General features: G+C 45.8%; 1 protein-coding gene across 1 annotated transcript; it reads left to right on the plus strand.

Moving 5' to 3' along the window:
* The first annotated feature begins 11,767 nt into the window (after positions 1-11,767).
* On the plus strand, positions 11,768-12,581 carry LOC141041502 (uncharacterized). The gene has a single exon (XM_073507775.1). The coding sequence runs from the start codon at positions 11,826-11,828 to the stop codon at positions 12,363-12,365; it is 540 nt and encodes a 179-aa protein (XP_073363876.1). The 5' UTR covers positions 11,768-11,825; the 3' UTR covers positions 12,366-12,581.
* The last annotated feature ends 3,719 nt before the right edge of the window (positions 12,582-16,300 follow it).

Below are 16,300 nucleotides of genomic sequence, written 5' to 3' on the forward strand. Positions count from 1 at the left end.
AAGGGGTCTTTAGTCGCGGTTCGGGAGGAGACCCGCGACCAACTATCTGGGCCCAGCGCGCTCGGTCGACAGCTGGCGGACGGGAGGGGCTTTAGTCCCGGTTGGCCTGGCCAACCGGGACTAAAGGTCCCCGAAGGCCTTTAGTTGCGGTTGGCCAGGCCAACCGGGACTAAAGGCCCATCCCTATATATAGGACTCAGCTCACTTCACAATTTTCAAAAGGGGGTGGTGGGTTTGCTTTTGGTTCCTCCTATGCACACAAAGTGTTCGATGAAATGCCCGAGAGCCTGAAACAAACATGATATGAAGTGTCCGAGCCACACTTGAGCTTTCTCATTTATTTTTCCTCCGCGATCGCGGTTAGCAACTTGAACCTTTCATGTGTCATTGATAAAATATGCATGTGTGTAGTTCATTGTTTAATTTGTATTATTTCTAGCTAGTTAGTTTAACAAATGCATGATGGTTAATTATATACTTTATATAATAATAATGCAGATGAATCGGCAATGGATGTACGGTCCCCGACTCTCCGGCGAGTTCACTACGGGTTTGAAAGATTTCCTCGTAGTGGCAAATGCGAACAAGCAGCAAGGTTTTATTATCTGTCCATGTGCTGTCTGTAAGAATCAGAAGGGTTACTCCTCCTCAAGAGACGTTCACATGCACCTGCTTCGGCACGGTTTCATGCCAAGCTATAATTGTTGGACCAAGCATGGAGAAAGAGGGGTTAGAATGGAAGAAGATGAAGAAGGGGATGATATCGATGACAACTATCATGATCATTTCGGTGATACTTTCATGGAGGATGATGCTGAAGGTGGGGAAGGGTTAGGTGAAGGTGAAGAAGAGGCACATGATGAGCCCGCTGATGATCTTGGTCGGACCATTGCTGATGCACGGAGACGCTGCGAAACTGACAAGGAGAGGGAGAATTTGGATCGCATGTTAGAGGATCACAAAAAGTCGTTGTATCCAGGATGCGATAATAGTCTGAAAAAGCTGGGCTGCACACTGGATTTGCTAAAATGGAAGGCACGGGAAGGTGTAGGTGACTCATCATTTGAAAATTTACTGAAAATGTTGAAGAATATGTTTCCGAAGAATAACGAGTTGCCCGCCAGTACGTACGAAGCAAAGAAGGTTGTCTGCCCTCTAGGTTTAGAGGTTCTGAAGATACATGCATGCATTAACGACTGCATCCTCTACCGCGGTGAATACGAGAATTTGAATGAATGCCCTGTATGCACTGCATTGCATTATAAGATCAGAGGCGATGACCCTGGTGACGATGTTGAGGGCGAGAAACCCAGGAAGAGGGTTCCCGCCAAGGTGATGTGGTATGCTCCTATAATACCACGGTTGAAATGTCTGTTCATGAACAAAAAGCATGCCAAGTCGTTGCGATGGCACAAAGAGGACCGTAAGTCCGACGGGGAGTTGAGACACCCCGCTGATGGAACGCAATGGAGAAAGATCGACAGAGTGTTCAAAGATTTTCCAGCTGACGCAAGGAACATAAGATTTGGTCTAAGTACTGATGGCATGAATCCTTTTGGCGAGCAGAGCTCCAGCCATAGCACCTGGCCCGTGACTCTATGCATCTACAACCTTCCTCCTTGGTTGTGCATGAAGCGGAAGTTCATTATGATGCCAATTCTCATCCAAGGCCCTAAGCAACCCGGCAACGACATCGATGTGTACCTAAGGCCATTAGTTGAAGAACTTTTACAGTTGTGGGCCAGACCTGGTGTACGTGTCTGGGATGAGCACAAAGGAGAGGAATTTGACCTACGAGCGTTGCTTTTTGTAACCATCAACGATTGGCCTGCTCTCAGTAACCTTTCGGGACAGACAAATAAGGGATACAATGCATGCACACACTGCTTACATGAGACTGAAAGTGTACGTTTGGTTAATTGTAAGAAGAACGTGTACCTGGGTCATCGTCGATTTCTTCCCCTAAATCATAACGTAAGAAAGAAAGGCAAGCATTTCAACGGCAAGGCAGATCACTGGCCGAAGCCTGCGGAACGTACTGGTGCTGAGATATTTGATATGGTCAAGGATTTGAAAGTCATCTTTGGAAAGGGTCCTGGCGGACAATCAGTTCCGCGGGGAGTTGACGGGCACGCACCCATGTGGAAGAAGAAATCTATATTTTGGGAGCTAGAATATTGGAAAGTCCTAGATGTCCGCTCTGCAATCGACGTGATGCATGTTACGAAGAATATTTGCGTGAACCTGCTAAGCTTCTTGGGCGTGTATGGGAAGACAAATGATACAAAGGAAGCACGGCAGGACCAGCAACTTTTGAAAGACCCAGATGACCGGCATCCGGAATGGTTTCAAGGTCGTGCCAGCTACGCTCTTACCAAAGAAGAGAAGGTCATTTTTTTTAATGCCTGAGCAGTATGAAGGTCCCGTCTGGCTTCTCGTCGAATATAAAGGGAATAATAAACATGGCGGAGAAAAAGTTCCAAAACCTGAAGTCTCACGACTGCCACGTGATTATGACGCAATTGCTTCCGATTGCTTTGAGGGGGCTCCTACCGGAAAATGTTCGAGTAGCCATTGTGAAGCTATGTGCATTCCTCAATGCAATCTCTCAGAAGGTAATCAATCCAGAAGATCTACCACGGTTACAGAACGATGTGGTCCAATGCCTTGTCAGTTTCGAGTTGGTGTTCCCACCATCCTTCTTCGATATTATGACGCACCTCCTGCTCCACCTAGTCGAAGATATTTTCATTCTCGGTCCTGTATTTCTACACAATATGTTCCCCTTTGAGAGGTTCATGGGAGTATTAAAGAAATATGTTCGTAACCGTGCTAGGCCAGAAGGAAGCATCGTCAAGGGCTATGGAAATGAGGAGGTAATTGAGTTCTGTATTGACTATGTTCCTGACCTTAAGCCGATTGGTATTCCTCAATCGCGGCACGAGGGGAGACTAAGTGGAAAAGGCAAGATCGGAAGGGAATCCACGATATGTATGGACGGTCATTCTATGACTGAAGCACACCACACAGTTCTGCAAAATTCCAGCTTGGTGGCTCCGTACTTCGAGCAACACAAGAATATTTTACGCTCGGACAACCCGGGGAAACCTGAATCCTGGATTAGAAAGGCCCACATGGAGACTTTTGGCAGTTGGTTGCGAAAACATTTAATGAATGACAATGATGTTGGAGATCAGTTGTACATGTTGGCCAAGAAACCATCTTCGACTATAACGACTTTCCAAGGGTACGAGATAAATGGGAATACATTTTACACCATCGCCCAAGATAAAAAGAGCACCAACCAAAACAGTGGTGTCCGCTTTGATGCAGCAACCGAGAATGGGCAAAACGTCACATATTATGGTTACATAGAGGAGATATGGGAACTTGACTATGGACCCTCCTTTAAGGTCCCTTTGTTCCGGTGCAAATGGTTCAAGCTAACAGGAGGTGGGGTAAAGGTGGACGAGCAATACGGAATGACAATGGTGGATTTCAACAATCTTGGTTACCTTGACGAACCATTCGTCCTTGCCAAAGATGTCGCTCGGGTTTTTTACTTGAAGGACATGAGTAGCAAACCGAGGAAACGGAAAGATAAGAAAACGATCAGTACATCATGCGATGATCCAAAGCGGCACATTGTTCTTTCAGGGAAAAGAAACATCGTGGGAGTGGAGGACAAGACAGACATGTCAGAAGATTATAATATGTTTGGTGAAATTCCGCCCTTCAAAGTGAACACTGACCCAAGCATTAAGTTAAATGATGAGGATGCTCCATGGATACGGCACAATCGTAAGCAAGCAGGGACACAAGGGAAGAATTGATGTGTAATAATTTATTGTACCAAACTTTGTATTTGGTCGATGAACTGAATGATGTATCAAACCTTTTGTCAAACCTTCAAGGGATTTTAAAATGAATTAGTTTTATTTTTCTGATTTTTTTGATATATAATTGTATTTTTAAGATTTTAAAATGAATTAGTTTTATTTTTCTGATTTTTTTGATATATTATTTGTATTTTTAAGAATTTAAAATGAATTAGTTTTATTTTCTGATTTTTTTGATATATAATTGTATTTTTAAGATTTTAAAATGAATTAGAAACAAAATAATATAAACTTTAATAAATTTTAATAACATAAATAAAATTGATTCAACTAAAATTATCGAAGTATTTTCTGTTCAAAATCATTGAAAGCTAAAAGAATTTTCATAAAGAACTTTTTTTGTTAGAAACTTTAATAGCAAAAATAATTATCATAAAGTAAAATAAATAAGTAATTAGAAACAAAATAAAATAAAATAAATAAGTTTTTTGTTGTAAGTAGAAACAAAACAAAATAAATAAAGCAAAAAAGAAAACAAAAAACAGGCAAAAAATAAAAAATATGCCACCTACTGGTCCACCATGGCCTGAATACGACTAGAAACCCATCAATGAGCCAGGATTCAGGCCCGCAGAAGGCCCAGTAGGCCCACAAGCACATAGTGACAGAATAGGCCCGTAAGCCTGCATTTGAGAGGAGCTCGAAGTGGTGAGCGCAGCCGCGCTTATAAACCACTGTCGAAGCCTCTCGGCTAGCGAGGTGGGACTAAACATCCCACCGCACCGCGCCAGTTCCAGCACAGACCCTTTAGTCCCGGTTGGGCAGGAGGACCGCGACTAAAGGGTACCCTTTAGTCGCGATTGTTGTCCCCAACCGCGACTAAAGGGTCTTTCTGCGCGGGAACGAAAGCGGCGCCAAAACCCTTTAGTCCCGGTTGGGGAGGCGGACCGCGACTAAAGGGTACCCTTTAGTCGCGGTTGGTGTGGCCAGCCGCCACTAAAGGGTACCTTTAGTCGCGGTCCGCCTCCCCAACCGGGACTAAAGGTGCGTCTATAAATACTGCACTTAGCAGTTTCCGCCACTTCCCATTCTTCCTCTCTCGACGCCGAAGCCCTGCCCCGACGCCGATCGATGCCGAAGCCCTGCCCCGACGCCAACGCCGACGCCGAAGCCCTGCGCGCCGCCGCCCCCGTCCCCAGTGAGCGCCGCCTCCGCCCGTGCCCTGCCCTTGCCCGCCGCCCGCCGCCCGCTGACCCTGCCTGCCGTCCTCCGCGCGCCGGCAGAAGAAGAAGAAGGAAGAAGAAAAAGGAAGAAGAAGAAGAAGAAAGAAAAAGGAAAAAGGAAGAAGAAAACAAAAGAAAAACAGAAGAAAAACAAGAATAAGGAAGAAAAAAGGGAAAAGGAAGAAAAAAAAGAAAACAAAAGAAAAAGGAAGAAAACAACAGAAGAAAAACAAAGGAAGAAGAAAAAAAGAAAGAAGAAAAAAAGGAAAACACAAGAAAAACAAACAGAAGAAAAAAACAAAAGAAAACAAAAAACAGAAGAAAAACAAAGGAAGAAGAAAAAACAAAAGAAAACAAAAAAACAAACAGAAGAAAAAAACAAAAAAAAGGAAAACACAAGAAAAAAGAAAAAGGAAAAAGAAAGAAAAAAGAAAACAAAAGAAAACACAAGAAAAACAAACAGAAGAAAAAAACAGAAGAAAAAAGGAAAAAGGAAAAAAGGAAGGAAAAAACAGAAGAAAAACAAAGGAAGAAGAAAAAAAGAAAGAAGAAAAAAAAGGAGGAAGAAGAAAAAAGGAAGAAGAAAAAAAGAAAGAAGAAAAACAAAGGAAGAAGAAAAACAAAGGAAGAAGAAAAACAAAGGAAGAAGAAAAAAAGAAAGAAGAAAAAAAAGGAAGAAGAAAAAAAGAAAGAAGAAAAACAAAGGAGGAAGAAAAAAAGGAAGAAGAAAAACAAAGGAAGAAGAAAAACAAAGGAAGAAGAAAAAAAGAAAGAAGAAAAAAAAAGGAAGAAGAAAAAAAGAAAGAAGAAAGAAAGAAGAAAAAGGAAGAAGAAAAAAAGGAAGAAGAAAAAAAGAAAGAAGAAAGCAAGAAGAAAGAAAAAGGAAGAAGAAAAAACAAGAAAGAAAAAGGAAGAAGAAAAAAATGAAAACCAAATGAAAACCAAAAGAAAGAAGAAAGAAAAAGGAAGAAGAAAAAAAGAAGAAGAAAGGAAGAAGAAAGGAAGAAGAAGAAAGAAAGAAAAAAGAAAAAGGAAGAAGAAGAAAGAAAGAAAGAAGAAAGAGGAAGAAGAAAGGAAGAAGAAGAAGAAAAAAAGAATTTTTACTTAAAGAATCTTATTTTTTAATTCCTCCTCCTCTATGTCCCCTTAATCTTATTTTTTAATTCCTTTATACTTAAAGAATTTTTACTACATGCAGGAGTGACATATGGCGGACGATAGAACCGAGCCGCTTAGGGATCCGGAGGCTGAACGTTATTTAATGGGCATCATCAACAACGAGATTCCTTATGTGCCGGGCTCAGAATATGAGCAACAAGAGGATGTAGTCTCTTCTTTTCTGAACCTTGACGGTGGAACAAAGATTGTCGATGATCAAGAAGGTGAAGGAACGGACATTGTCGACGGAGGTCAACCGTCAACAACCGACGATCTCGAATTGCAAGTAGCAACCACCTCCGGCGAGGTATATATATACATTGAGCCTCTGGTGATACAAACTTACTGAAATGTGAATACATATGTATTAACGCGCGCGACTCTCTTTCTTTTTTTAGCCCTCCGGATCGAGTACGACAAAGCGTGGCAAATCCAAGGCGATGAAAACAGGAGAAACATATGCCATTGAGTTTGTCAGTGAAACCGGCAAGCCCCTACAGCACACCTCAAAGTTTATCAACCAATGCGGAGTCGTTGTTAGAGACAACGTCCCGATCACCGTCCAGGAATGGAAGGAGCCAAAGAAGGCACGTCTTGGTTTCAGTTTTGTCGACAAGAGAACGAAAAAGGATTGCGGGAGAAAGCTTATGGAACATTTCATTCTACCTCTGGAATACAACAAAGTCGATGAATTCGGTAACGAGGTTCCGGGTGGACGTCAGAGGAGGAGGCTAGTTAAAGAGTTCGCTCTTCAGAAGATGGGCGAAGCATTCCGGAACTTCAAGAAAAATTTAACCCGTGACTATGTCAACAAGGGCAAGACTCCGGATTTCAATGGACAACATGAGAAACTGAAAGATGATTGGCCAGAATTTGTGAGGCAAAAGCAATCGGAGCATTTCAAGGAAATATCGAAAAAAAAATAAGGATAATGCGAGTAAGAAAAAGTTCCATCATATTATGGGGCCAGGAGGATACCGCCTTTCGGAGCCTAGGTGCAGAAGATGGAGGAGGACCTGAGGGTGCGAGGAATCCCTCTAGGTACAGAGGGATGGGACCCAAGGGCCAAAAGCTGGTGGTACGGGCATGGGGGATCACTAGACCCGGAGACAGGGGTGTGTGTTCACCGGCAGAGACAGTTTGCTCCCACCCAAGCCCTTATTGACGCAATGACCCAAGCTCAAGAGGGCTTGATCAAGTTTAACAGAGAGAAAGACGCACTGACAACAGCCCTCGGGAATGATGAACACGGAGGACGTGTACGAGGCAAAGGCAAAGTTCCGTGGAAAGTAGGGTTTTCCCAAGACAATGACCCGTACTGTTACAGAAGCCGTAAGAGAAAGACGGACCGGGATGCAGATCTTATGACGAAGTTTGCATCGGAACTCCATGAGTTGAAGAAGACCGTGCATGAACTAGTGAATGAAAAATCGGCTGCAGGGCCGCATGAAGATCATGAAGCGGATCGCGGAAGCCAGCAGCGGAGAAGCAGCGTGGCTTCCACGGATGCCCCGCCTGGTGCTAGTGCACCGATGATCGAGATTCGTGCACCGGAGCCTCACTACCCCGTGGATGATGTAAAGGAGATGAAAGAATGTGATCTGCATTATCCCGTGGGGAACGTTTCCACGAAGGTAGCTAGCGGCAGTGCTTTACCCTGTACACCTGGAGCACTCCACCACAACAACCCCATTGCATATGGCTATGCTCGTGTCACGGTGGAAGACATAGTCCAAGGGTTTGAGGACCTGGAGATTGACAAACCTACACCCGAAGGGGAGAGAAGACTTGGAGATGTCAAGCGCCAGTTCATTCTATGGAAAAAGAAGTACATAGTGTTTCCAGGCGAGGCGCCAAGGCTAGCAAGTCCACCCCCCTCCGATGGTGGTGGTGGTGGTGGTGGCGGTGGTGGCGGTGGTGGTGGTCGTGGTGGTTCACCTACACCTCCTTCACGCCATTCGACGCCGTCCCCCGATCCACAACCTCCGGCGGGTACGACGCCCCCAATCCTCCTCCGGCGGGTACGACGCCCCCCAATCCACCTCCGGCGAAGAAGCAGAAGCAGGCGGACAGCAAGGAAACCCGCTCCTGGACTATTAACCCGGACCCTTATGTACCTAAGACCACAAGGGTACCAGAGCCATCACTGAAGCCTCTCCTCCCAAGGCCTGGGGAACTTAGTGAAGCTGAAACCAAATTGGCCGCGTCTGCTGATTATGAGAAATGGAAGGCGGATATGAAGGCGAAAAAAGAGCCTGAGCCCAAGCAAGTATTCACTGAGAAGCAAAAGAAGTGGGCTAAGGATTTTTTGACGACACCGTCCCAAGCCGAGCTGAATATGCCTGACGACTATGGACATGAACTTCGTAGGCAAGCAAAAATATTGAAGGAGGAGAAAGAAGAAAGTAAAAAAAGCGGGAAACAAGTTGACCAGCTCGGGATGCAGAAGAAACAATCGATCCCCCTGCTCATAGTGAAAGCCGGTCCGGAAGAGGACCCCGAGATCATAGCAGCTGCGGCAGCACTTGGATTGACTATAGCGAGTGCCATGAAACAAGCGTCCGAGATGGGTTTGACTCTTCGTGCCTTCTTAGGCCTTGAGGATGCGCCAGTATGTGAGATAGCATTACAATATGTGCGGAATGGGCCTCTCGTCGAGCCTGCGCGGGAAAAGAGTCTACCACCACAAATGCGAAATCTGCTACGTTGGTACAAGCAATTCATAACATGGGCCGACAAAGAATATATTTATGCGGATGTTACAGATGAGCATCACACCAAACGGTACTCTGTAGAAGTTCATATGAGTGAATTGTTCCAGCTGTTCAATCTGTGCGACCTCGACAAATCTATGCTGAGTTGCTACGTTCTGTAAGTGATTTATTTCTACCTCATCTCGTTCTTCATTGCCTGCACTATATATATATATATTGTCCTAACTATATTGTTGCGTACGCTATTATGCAGATTGAAGATTTGGGAATGCAAAATAAGAAACATCCATGATGTTGGGTTCATTGACCCACATATCGTTAATGGACATGTGTTACAACATCACCCCGAAGACGTGGAGAAAGACTTGTACAAGTTTCTTAGAAAGCATCAACTCAAAAGTCATATTCTATTTCCTTACCATTTTGGGTGAGTGTTTCTCTCTTGTGCCCATTCTCTTTTGTTTACTCTTTGCATGGTATGTCTAATCGATGAGTTATGCATGACTGTGCATGCAACGTGTCCACAGGTTCCACTGGATTCTGCTAAATATTGAACTTCACACCTTCAGAGTTCTAATCATGGACTCTATGGATTCGGATCCAAAGCGTTGGGCCGACATGAGAAAAATGCTGCAAAAGTAATTATTTTCAATCATTTGAGCTCTATATCGATTGGTCTCTTTCGTTCATTTCCTAATATCAAGTAACTAATAACTCCCTTGTTCATTTAATTTTCTTTGCCCTGTAGGGTTTGGAGACGGTTCTCAGAAGAAATTGTCGGTGAATTCAAACATGAGCTAGATTTCAGAAGGTTAGTTAATGTGGATAAGCAGCCACCGGGGACCAATCTATGTGGATACTATGTTTGTGAGAACATCCGGAGACACACCTCTGAGCGGAAGGCATCGGATAGCGTGCGGAACGCGACGGATAACTTGCGGAGGAGGCTTAGTCCAGAAGCTCGCTTCCGACCAATTCAAGAAGAATTAGCAGGATTTTTCATGAGGGAAGTCATCAATCCTAAAGGATAACACTATACCGAGGACGAAGAAATTTATATGCATACCCGAGATTGAAACTTGTACGAAGTTGTATATGGTCATCCATCCTAATTGTGTATGGAAACTTGTTCGAAGTTGTATATGGTCACCCGAGATTGAATATATATTATATATTCCTCTTGAATTCTTCTTGTTTGAAATTTCATATGCATGTATATAGTAGCGTAGAATATGTGTACTGAAACTTTATCAAAATTAAAATAAAACACAAAATATAATATAAAAGAAATAAAACACTCCAAACTAAAAAGAAACCAGGTTTAGGGGGGCTAAAACCCTAAACCTGCGGAGGAGGCCTTTAGTCCCGGTTGGCCACAAGAACCGGGACTAAAGGTCCTCCGCCCCGACGGACCACGGGCGCCCACGTGGACGGGCCTTTAGTCCCGGTCAGCCACAAGAACCGGGACTAAAGCCTTTAGTCGCGGTCCGTAAGAGGCGCGACTAAGGGGGAGGGGGGTCTTTAGTCACGCATATTTAGTCCCGGTTGCACAGCCAGGACTAAAGGCTGTTGCGAACCGGGACTAAAGGGCTTTTTTCTACCAGTGGCCGGTGAAGGTTTCCCCGCTATGTACAAGTCCATGTGCATTTTAAACAGTCCATCTTGGGATTGCAAGCCAGCGTTTTATTCTATCACTACTAAGGTGCTAATCTGTTGTATATATTGGTCTTTATGAGACAGGCAGAGCTCTATTCATCGTTCATTGGGGTATGAGTAGACATCTAAAACATATATATATTTATAAATATGGAATTGTTCGTGCTGCGAATTATTTTCTGGAGTGATAACAACCTTCATACAATGATGCCTTATCACCCTGAAGAGAGTGAACATCGTCTATCGAATATACACCTTCGGCTCGCTCCAGTGTTTGTAGTCATCGCTAGGTGGTCAACGGACCTGGATGTATTTTTTATTTTTGATGATCTTTGTAATACTTTGACAGTTGATAAATAGATTGAAATTTTTCTCGCACACACACAACTATGTTCCGGTTTTCCTTGTAAGGGCAAACTATGACACTTGTAAACACAGAGGTAAATCCGTGACCCTTCAGACATTGGTGTCAATTGTCACCTATGTTGATCAGCGGATCAAGAGCCTTGATCAGATTGATATACTGCAGGACATATATGTAGCAAAAGTATATTTGTCCTCACCGGTCCATGCTGCTTTACTGCCTCGGAATGAGGTACCTTGCTACATTTTTAGGCACAATTCTACCATGGATCCTGTTTATGTGCAGAGACCAGAGATAACGTACGCCACGATATGTCGTCGTTCCCTCGATATGCCGGGTTTCCTGAACTCATGCCATACCTGGAACAGAGTGATGAGGCAGCAGAGCATAACAGAGTGAGTGGAGGCAACCATCTCGATCGACGTGGTATATATCCAAGGAGCAAGCGATGGACATGTTGTGAACTTGCTGACCGACCTGAGGGTGCAAGCATAATGCCAGCTGAGGGACGCGATCGACCACCGCACGAGTCGACCACCAACCGAGTAACTGGCCAATGACGTGGATCAAATCGACGGTCGACGCATGCATGCATGCAGTGCATGGCGTGATCAGCCGACGGAGTTTTAATTCGCCATCTGCAAATTCGGCGCGCCAAATGAGCCGGTCTCTCCTTGTCTCGCTTCACTGCGCCGATCGACGGCCGACCACCACCACCAATGGAGCATTCAACCAGATCATCCATCGAGCTGTGCCGTGCCGACCAATGCGGAGCGGAGGCCTATATAAGTCATGCGTCGCCAGTTGCATCCATCCATCGAGCTGCTACTTCACGCCAGCAGGCAGCTCAGTTCATAGAGGAGACTCAAACATGGCAGCTCCGAGAGCATTCTTCCTCGGCGTCTGCGCCGTGCTGCTGGCGGCCACCGTCGCCAACGCCGAGGCGGCGTCCGTGGTGGTCGGCCTGGCCAAGTGCGCCGGCTGCACCAGGAAGGACATGAAGGCCGAGGAAGCCTTCAAGCGTCTCCGGGTGGCGATCAAGTGCAGGAACGTCCACGGCGAGTACGAGAGCAAGGCGGTGGGCGGCCTCGACCGCACCGGCGCCTTCAGCGTGCCCCTGGCCACCGACCTCCACGGCGCCGACTGCGTCGCGCAGCTCCACAGCGCCGCCTCCAACGCGCCGTGCCCCGGCCAGGAGCCGTCCAAGATCGTGCCGCTGTCCGAGGGCACCACCACCTTCGGCGTCGTCGCCGGCGCCAAGACCACCGCCACGCCGTCGGTGGCGTCCCCGGAGTGCGCGTCGGCCTTCTGCCCCTCGACCACGCACAACATCGGGAAGAAGCCCCGCGGCGGCGGCCACCACAAGAAGAAGCACAACCCGCACAAGCCGGAGACCAAGGCCCTGCCGTAAACAGAACTCCATCCGACTCCATTGAAATCCCCATGATTTCGTTCTGTCACCGTGTGCTATTTACGATTTCAGTGTCTGCAGAACTCAGCAGAGTTCAGAATAACACGATTATAAGAAGGACAGACGGATCTGCGTGTGTCACGGTGTATCCTTCTTACCAGTGTTTGTAATATCAGTGTGATTTTTCTACGGGAAACAAGAAGTTATCGTAATAAATCAAGTAATATATCCGGTTTTGATGGTTCAGGGTTGAAACTTAGCCGGTTTAGAGTTTAGGGTTGAATCTTATAGATAAACCAAAGAGATCAGAGCTATAATATGGTACTTACAGGGCTTCCAAACGCGGCCAGCAAGTCATGAACATGACAAACAAACGATTAAGATTACAACGGGGGAACACAAAGTCATTACTACAAGTCATGAACATGACAAACAAACGACATCATACCTGGAGCAACATTATCCAAAAAGCACCCCCAGTAATGAACTCCATATAAGATGAGAAGATAGCATAGTGCACAATGAACAAGAACCACGTAGTGAGCAACCAGCAGGGTCGCACATTCAAATTTAAGGAGAGATTAGGTGTCTGCTGCTGAATGCATCCTGAACTCTGACGGATCAAGGTATGACATATCAGTTCAAGAAACCCCAACATATGAGTTTAGGCCTACCAAGTGCATCACTGTAGCTACAGAGAATTTCTGCATGGCGTATGATATCGAGGGAGCTTCGCAAAAGTTTCTTCATGCCATTCTGTAATGGACTGCAGACTGCACATTACATATCTTAGAGATTACCACAATCTCCACAGAGTTCCGTATCAAATCAAGGAGAGAAAAGATTAATTTCCAGTTTGAGTTCACAAGATTCAGTAAATAACATACTAGAATGAAACATATCAGTTGTTTTCGGTGCTTTCAGTGAATATGGCAAGCAAAACGGATTGCATGAGGATGAGGTTCCCACGTGAAAGCGTACCAGCCCAGGAAACTGTCACAAGATCAGCTTTTTATACTTTCCAAGAAACTAATAACAGAAATTCAGCATGTAAATTCTGGACATGATATGATCTATGGTGGAATTGCGCCTAAAAGGCAGCGAAGCACCACCTTCCGAGGCAGTAAAACAGCACACAGCTACAGATGCTAACCTCGGTTATGACAAATATACCTATGCTGCCATGTGTTCTGCAGTAAGGCTCTAGCTAGATCCACTGACCAACACAGTTGACATTTTTTTTGACCGGAACGGCAGGTGCTCTGCCTTTTCATTTAAGGAGGGGGGGAAACTTTACGGTAGTAGTGAAGCTACTAGTAAAAGCCTAAAAAAGAATAAAAGACCCAGTACAAGCAAGGCCTGCCTCGCTGTACAGTTCAAAAAAACCTATTGCTCCCATGCCTCATCAAAGAGGCTGATCTCATCGTTAATCTTCGAACACACAGGGGGTTCATTTGTTGACTTTTGAAAACTCTTCGATTTCGCTCATTCCAGAGGTTCCATGCATGCCACGTAAGCTGAGAAGATGCAATCATCAGTGCCCTCTCCTTTTTTCCTGAGAGGCAGGATCGTCTCCCACTAGGTCCCAACAGAGGTTGAGCGCAGCGCTGCCTGGCTTGCCAGTGGTCTCGTATTTTGGTATGCAGTCTAGACCTGCTTGGCGAAGGGGCAACCCAAGATCGGGTGGTGAGCAGACTCGAGCACCTGCCAAAAGTGGAGCAAGTATCCTGATGATTCCAGCCTCTCACAAGCAGTCGATCCGCAGTCCAAAGTCTGTTCTGCAGCAGCGTCCAGACAAAGAATCTAATACTTGAAGATGGCAAAACTTGCTCCAAACTTGAGGCAAACCCTCATGCACCTTAACGACTCCGAGCTTTAGATAGCAAAGATGAGTAGGATTTACCAAACTGCACATGAGGGAATTAAAATTAGCAGATGTTGCAGATATCTGTAGGAGATGAAGATTATGTGCCTTTCGGAGCACATCTTGGCGCTTGCTGCCGTGACGCACCTCCCTCCTTTTCCGACGAGAATAGAATCTCATTAAATTCACCAATGACCACCCACAGGAGATTAGATTGAGCATGCAAGTAACATATTAGCTGGTACGTATGATCCTTGTTATCCCAACTCGGCTCCCCATACAATCCCTAAAGCCTTCATTCTCTTCCATTTGATTCCTCCACCATCACATTGATGACACGAAAAGTGGTAGTCCGGGAGTAGATTCTCACCTCCTTCTTCCAGACTAAAAGCAAACCATCTTTCCTTCCATCAAGGCTTGGCGCAACGATTTTGTAATCCATCCTCGTTTTCCTTCTCAAGTTCTCTGCCCTATCCTCATCCAAATGCGTTTCAGACAGAAAAAACGCATCTGGATTATGTCACCTCTGGATGTCCAGAAGCAAAAGAATTTTCGGGGTTCCCAAGAGACCCCGACAGTTCCAACTTATTATTTTATTTGCTCCCAGCGATCCTCCCCGGAGGAGGACGTCGATCGATCGTTTGGTGCATCCAAGGAGGACGCCGATGGAACAACATGGTAGTGTATTACTGGAATCATCTCTTCTGAATTTAATGCAGCATCTTTGAATGGTCCTTCCACACGCACACACACGATCGAACCTTTCGCACTTCGGGTGGGCAGGTGTTTCAGTAACACCCCCATAATCACCCCCATTGCTAGCAGCAAATGACATCGGCAACGTCGCACAATCAGGCGGCTTTGTGGGGAATCTTTATAATAAATCTGATCTTTTTGCAAAAAATAAACCCAGCTCGTGTAAGAAGAACCGAAACGAACAACTTATATAGTTTTTTTCGAAGAACAACTTATGTAGCTTTAGTGGTGTGCACGGGACACACGGGAAAACCACGTTTTGATTAAGTTCGACAACCCCCAGCCCCCCATCAGGTGCACATTCCGTCCCAGGCCAATGATTTTCCTCACATTCCTGAGCCACGGCCTATAGCTTCGGACTCGACGTTCGTGGCTATCTGTGTTTCAGTGTCAAGGGTCACAAGCACGGGCATACAGCCCTCAAAGGTTTTCTAATTACATAGAGTCACGCACAGAGGTTTTCTAATTGTATTCAGAATGAGTCGGTGGAGAGGCATGGTTTATTCTTACCCGGAGTCACGATTGTGCGATTATTACGAAAACCTAATAGAATCGGGCGACTGTCCATATTACAATTGTTTTCGTTGTGAGATTTTAACTCAAATGCACGAACCGCCAAGTGTGTCAGTGTTTCAGGTCAGAGGGCACCTTCGTGTCTTTTTGTGCTCCAAATGCATCCGTTGATCTATCACCAGGAGTGGCACGGTCAAGATGCTCAGGGAGGCATGCTTGTGTTTTACGTGGAGTCACGTTCGTGCATTAATTGTGGAAACCCAATGTTTCGACGGGTGTCTCCTCGCATCCGGGTGTGAACGCCACGTGGCACCGCTCCAGAAACCCAAGGGTCCGACGGGCGTCTCCTCCGGTGACGCCGCTCTGGCTCGTAGACCGAGGCCAGGCTCCGGCTATTTAAGCAGGACGGGGTCTCGAAACCCTAGCCACACCCTCTTCCCCCCTCTGCCTGCCGCCAGGCTATCCATTCCTCTTGCTGCTCTCCATCCTGACCCTCTCCGCCATGGCTGCGCAGGAGGACACTACTGCAGAACCCCGTGCCCAGACACTGGAGGGGATCAAGGATGGCGAGGGTTCCTCATCTGTAAGTTCACTCTGCTTCCGCTTCTTTCCTTTTTTCTTTCTTTCGGCTACTTGATTTAGTTGTGAAACGTGAATAAGCCAGACGGAATCTCGAAACCCTAGCCACACCCCCTTCATCCTTTTATCCGCCTCCAGGCCATCCACTCCTCTTGCTGTTCTCTATCCTGACACTCTCCGCCATGGCTGTGCAGGATGACACTACTCCAGAGAGCCGTGTCCT

Source organism: Aegilops tauschii, chromosome 2 (genome assembly GCF_002575655.3).
Source record: "Aegilops tauschii subsp. strangulata cultivar AL8/78 chromosome 2, Aet v6.0, whole genome shotgun sequence".
Lineage (NCBI taxonomy): Eukaryota > Viridiplantae > Streptophyta > Magnoliopsida > Poales > Poaceae > Aegilops > Aegilops tauschii.